General features: G+C 43.2%; 1 protein-coding gene across 17 annotated transcripts in view; it reads left to right on the forward strand.

Annotated features, from left to right (window-relative positions):
• Positions 1 to 5,000, forward strand: part of EBF3 (EBF transcription factor 3) — a 128,437-nt gene that overhangs the window by 93,753 nt on the left and 29,684 nt on the right. For 9 of the 17 annotated variants that reach the window (XM_066190694.1, XM_066190713.1, XM_066190708.1 and 6 more), the window contains 2 exons: positions 611 to 744; positions 1,268 to 1,394. In XM_066190694.1, coding sequence (XP_066046791.1) covers positions 611 to 744; positions 1,268 to 1,394 — 261 coding nt within the window. The remainder of the gene's footprint in view (positions 1 to 610; positions 745 to 1,267; positions 1,395 to 5,000) is intronic. The other 8 variants (XM_066190709.1, XM_066190704.1, XM_066190697.1 and 5 more) reach the window with 1 other exon arrangement.

Here is a 5,000-nt window from a genome sequence, read left to right on the forward strand (position 1 = left end):
GGAGGTCAAGTAAATGGCTCAGGGATTCATGTCGACAAACAATATTAGATGTAAAATGTGTACCTTTGACAAAAGTATTAATATAGTGCTTTTGATTTTTTCCTGATGAAAAGTGAAAAGTAGTAATTACGGAGTGACAGAGGAAAATGAAGTTTTGAACCAAAAGGCAAAGTTCGCGGATGAAAAAGCCCAACCCAATTAGCTGCTTATGAGGAATCGAAATTCAGAGCATTTGCTCTTCCATCTCCCTCAACAACCTTTTGATTGACTCTGCTTAGATCTGTACAGCAAAGCAGATAAATCGACATGCCACATGCATGCGATGCTTAATCATTTGTAATAGCCATATTTGCCCTGACATACAATTTGCTATATCAAGCCAGTTTTTCCTTGCTCACCAGTGTTCTGCTGCTTGGCCTTTGCTTTATAAAACATTTAATAGTTTGCTTTAAATACATCAACATGCTGATATACGGTTGCCCTTTGTGTGCCTCCTCGAGAAATCGTGCACTTTCCTCCTATTGTGCTTTGCATGGTTTGTCATTGGGGAAAGAGAGCTGGTGTCGGGCAAGGAGGGGTATTAAGGTCTTGATTTTCTGTCTTGTACAAGCAGCTACTCCGTGCATAAAGGCCATCAGTCCTAGTGAAGGCTGGACTACTGGTGGGGCTACTGTCATCATAATCGGAGACAACTTCTTTGATGGCTTACAAGTCGTATTTGGAACTATGTTGGTCTGGAGTGAGGTAAGCTATCTAAATTGGTGGGCTTTGAACTGTAACATTTTTTCCATGAATGATTTTAACAAGCTGTCAATAAGGCTATTGACATGAGGTATCATGAGGTTTTGTTTCACGGTGCCTTTTTAACCATGAATTCGCGTGTGACAATCGACTGCCCGGCCGGGAATGTACTTGAGGCACTTCATGGCCCTCTAGTGGAAGACTTGCTGCAGGAGGTCTCCCAGTACAATTGGACAATTAGTGTTAAAATTACCAGGAGTAGCCTTAAGGAGACATATGGAGGCAATTTTCATATGAATGATGCCCTGTGGCCTTTCCTGCAAACGAGAACCAAGGATCGTTTACAGAGCTTTTTCTAAAAAAAAACCTTGTAGGACCCATATCTTCCAATGTGACAGCACGGAGGGAGAGTTTGGAGACAAGGAGCGCCATTGAAAGTCATTTTTTGTGATTATGTAAACTGGCTGGCATCAGCCTTATCAGTGCCATCTTGATTTAAGGTATGTTTTCTGTACGATTTTTGTAGCTGATAACTCCCCACGCCATCAGAGTTCAAACACCACCACGGCACATTCCAGGAGTTGTTGAAGTAACTCTCTCCTACAAATCCAAACAGTTCTGCAAAGGTGCTCCCGGCCGATTCGTCTACACTGGTAAGTGTGTGGTTTCCATACTCCTTTTCGGGTGACAACTCCCGTCTCTTTGGGATATTCAGGAGTGAAAAATGCTGTTAGAAGTAGGATGTGTCTTGAAGGAAATGTAGCTGGTGGTAGCTGGACCTCAAAAGACCTTTTCATGTGGGCACCCAGAAGGTCTGGTGCCCATCCAACCTCTTGGGTCTCAAAAATGTCCCCATGTCCCATGGGGTCCAGCTCCCTCACAAGATGTCCGTTGCTTCCTGTTTTCATATTGGCCAGAAATAGACTAACAATGGTATTTCCTACTCTCCTCCAGCCAGAAAAAAGGAGTTAAGGGGTGTTCAGTGATGCAAAATATTTTTCAGGCCATCTATCCAAACTTCTTGAACTTCCCTAAAGGTTCAGTTGAAGTTTTAGGCAGCGGTTCAAGGAGCTGTTGTTGGATCCAAATGACTTTATCCACCCCTATTCACAATCTGTCTCTAAAGATTCCCTCAGACCTAAAACTTGGGATGCAAGTTCACAAGCCTGGGAATGATTTATTTATGCCAATTCTTTTAAATACATTTGATTTTAATTTACAACAGCACAAGAAAAAGTCGGAACTCTGTGGTTTTGCAGTGGTTTTAATATGAAAATTCTTATTTTGGGATGAAGTATTGCTGGCTTTTTATCTGAAATGTGTATTAGAGTTTTTCTGGCATTCACCAATGAATTTAGCTGAGGTGCAGGGAGGGAAAAGGGAGAAATAGCGATTTAATTTACTGTACTTTTGGACGAGGATTCTAGGTAATAAATTTGATCTGATGAATCAATCTCTCTTTTGAAAACAAAGAGCCTTTAACTGTTTACTCGACAGACTGCAGGGATTCGGGGAGAGTCCTCGCTGCTTATTGGGTAGATAATGCAGATTGCAGATGATGTGCAGATGATGTGCATTTTGATGAATATTTTCCCACTAGACTGCAACTGTTTCTATCTATTAATTTAGATCTAATGGGAAAAGTGTGTTCCTGGGTAGTTTTAAGGGAGGACTTTTGAAACCGTCAATGCATGCAGGATATGTTTTTGTGTCTGCCTGAGGTCTATTGTTGGAATGAACTTTTAAGTGATGGTAGCACCTAAGATTCCCGTATTCTCTCGACTCCCAAAGAAATCAAAACCTGAGCAAAAATGCTGACATCCAAACCTGGGTGCCTCACTTCTGGCTGGTGAAGGAGAGAATATTTACATTGATCGACCTTTAGGATTGGTTTCACCAGAGCTTCCAAATGGGGTGGTGGTGACTGTGGTGCTTTTGAGGCAGATGATTTATCCCAAAAGCCAGAGTTGTTTTGCTGCAAAAGCGGTGAGCACGGGTGGGGCTGTCTCTGTTGTGGGCTTAGAAACGCTCTTATGAACAATATTTTATATATGTATTTAGATGCATAAATACACACACATATATGTATACGTAGAGTTTATGCACAGCCACAGCAGAGTATCCTGCGAGTATGACAAGCTAAATGGAGTGTCCAACAAAATAAAAAATGAATGAATTAAAAGCCTCAGCCCGAGTTCCAGATATTTGAGCTGTTGGGAGCTGGTGCAGTTCCACGGCGCACAGGGAAGCGCCGCAGATTTGAACCAGATGACGGTCTGGCGCTCAGGGCAGAGCCTGGAATTCTAACTTGCTTTAGAGCAATGTCTTTAACTGACTTCTGAGGTGGGGATTTTGCAAATTTGGCTAATTTTGCTGTTTTGAGATTCTTTCTGATGTGTGAGTGCACTTGTGTATGGAACTGGAAGAACAAACCATTCATTTTTTCCTTCTTGGGGTTGTCTTTTGTCTTTATCGCTAAGTCAAGATGCTCAAAAAGGATCATGAGAATGTCATGAGCTTCTCCCACTGGAATAAAATTGTAATAAAGTTATGTAACTAACAACACTTTAACAGGAATAGATATTTAAAACATCCTTGGAGGGAAACAAAGGCTGATATCCCAGCAATAAGGAAATAAAGAGAGAAAGCCAGAGCCTGCCTGACCGAGAAACTTCTGCTTTGCTTTATCCAGGAGTGATAGGGTGGCTGAGATAGTCTTTGGAAATTACAGCTGCCATTGAGAGGGAAGCCAAGCCTCGCTGTATTTCAGAAAATGAAAATGCTGTAGCCTGGTGGAGGGAGGGGCCGGGTCCCCAGGGCATCTGTTTCCCATCAGTGTCCCACCATGCTTGCAGCCTGGCTTGGCACTCTAACATTTAACCTTCCCAGCAGGAGGTAGACCATAGGGCAACAAGGCTGCGGAATAATGAAACAAGAGTGTAGTGTGGTGCACAAAGCCTTTGTGAGCGCCGAAGTTGAGACATTAAACCATCGGGGCAGGGAGATGCGAAAGTTCCAGATTTTTCTCCAAAGCCCCCATTAGCCCGGCGCAGAAGCAGGAGCACGCCAGCTCCCAGCAGGCAAAGGCAAGGCCTTTCCCCATCTATCCATGCCTTTTTGCCCGCTGCTTTCAACTATTATAAAGATACAATTACCTTGGGAGATTGTGGCAGTTCAGTTGATTAGCACGGTGAATTAAAAGAATGAGTCACAAATGACATGTCCGGCTCTTCTCTACTAGTCCTTTGTATTCCCAGTGTACCTCACCCCTGTTGTAAGAAGGTCAAAAATTAGAGAGAGATAACAATTTTCAAGCAGCTAGCACTTAGGAGCAGAATTAACAATCATTCTGTATGTAATTGCCAGTTAATAGTAAATTGCCTTCTAGACTGTAAAATGCAATATAAACTGGTGGGCACCTAAAATTAAATTAATGAGGTATTTGCTGCATTTAAAAGTGAATAGTGCAAATTAATAACTGGGTACAATACTTGTTTTAATGCATATCGAGCGGTGCAGTGTTTGCTTGTTTAATACTGATTTTAGAAGCGCTACCTGAAAAATTTGCTGTCTGTGGGTAAATCGAGTGGTCGGTGCAGGTTGTAGCCGTAATTTTGCTGGTACAGTCCTCCAGGTTTCTAAATTAAATATCAGAGATTATTTTTTAATTAGAATATAAGCACTGCAGCCTTATTTGATTACTGCAAATTGTGATTTGTATGCTTCGAAATGAAATTATGTTACAGATAAAATTGCACCTTTACACACATATTTTAAGCCCTGCAGATTCTGTTGGTTTGCTCTCAGCTGAGCAGCAGGATTGTGTTTACAGTGTGTTTGTGCCACTGCCTCCCTGTTTCCTCTGTGTTTTGTGCAGTTTCCCAAGCAAATAAAGGGTGCACAGCCAGATCTAGAGCATACCAAAACAGATTCAAAGGGTGATTTGTGGAACTTTTCATGCTGGCTGCTTCCACCCTGAGGTTTTTGTTGTGTGCCCCTGTTTTGACAGCTTCCTTGGCTTTGAGGCAATGCCCCAAATTGTCAGGAGGCAGCAGCTGCCTGGCAGGGCAGTGTGGCACCCGACCTCCACCGCGTCCCCAGCAGAACGCACGGGTGTGGAGCCCGTGGACCCGTTCCCAGGCCTGCAGTGGGTTTGCTGGATGTGACCACCAGAACCATCCGTTTGCACAAAGGCTCCCATTGAGTTTGGAGCTCCTGAGCCCGTTGCTCGTGGCTCAGGGTCCCTCCTGATGGAGCGT

This window comes from Chamaea fasciata, unplaced genomic scaffold (genome assembly GCF_029207755.1).
Source record: "Chamaea fasciata isolate MVZ Bird 193981 ecotype frontalis unplaced genomic scaffold, bChaFas1.0.hap1 SCAF_9, whole genome shotgun sequence".
NCBI classification, from domain to species: domain Eukaryota; kingdom Metazoa; phylum Chordata; class Aves; order Passeriformes; family Sylviidae; genus Chamaea; species Chamaea fasciata.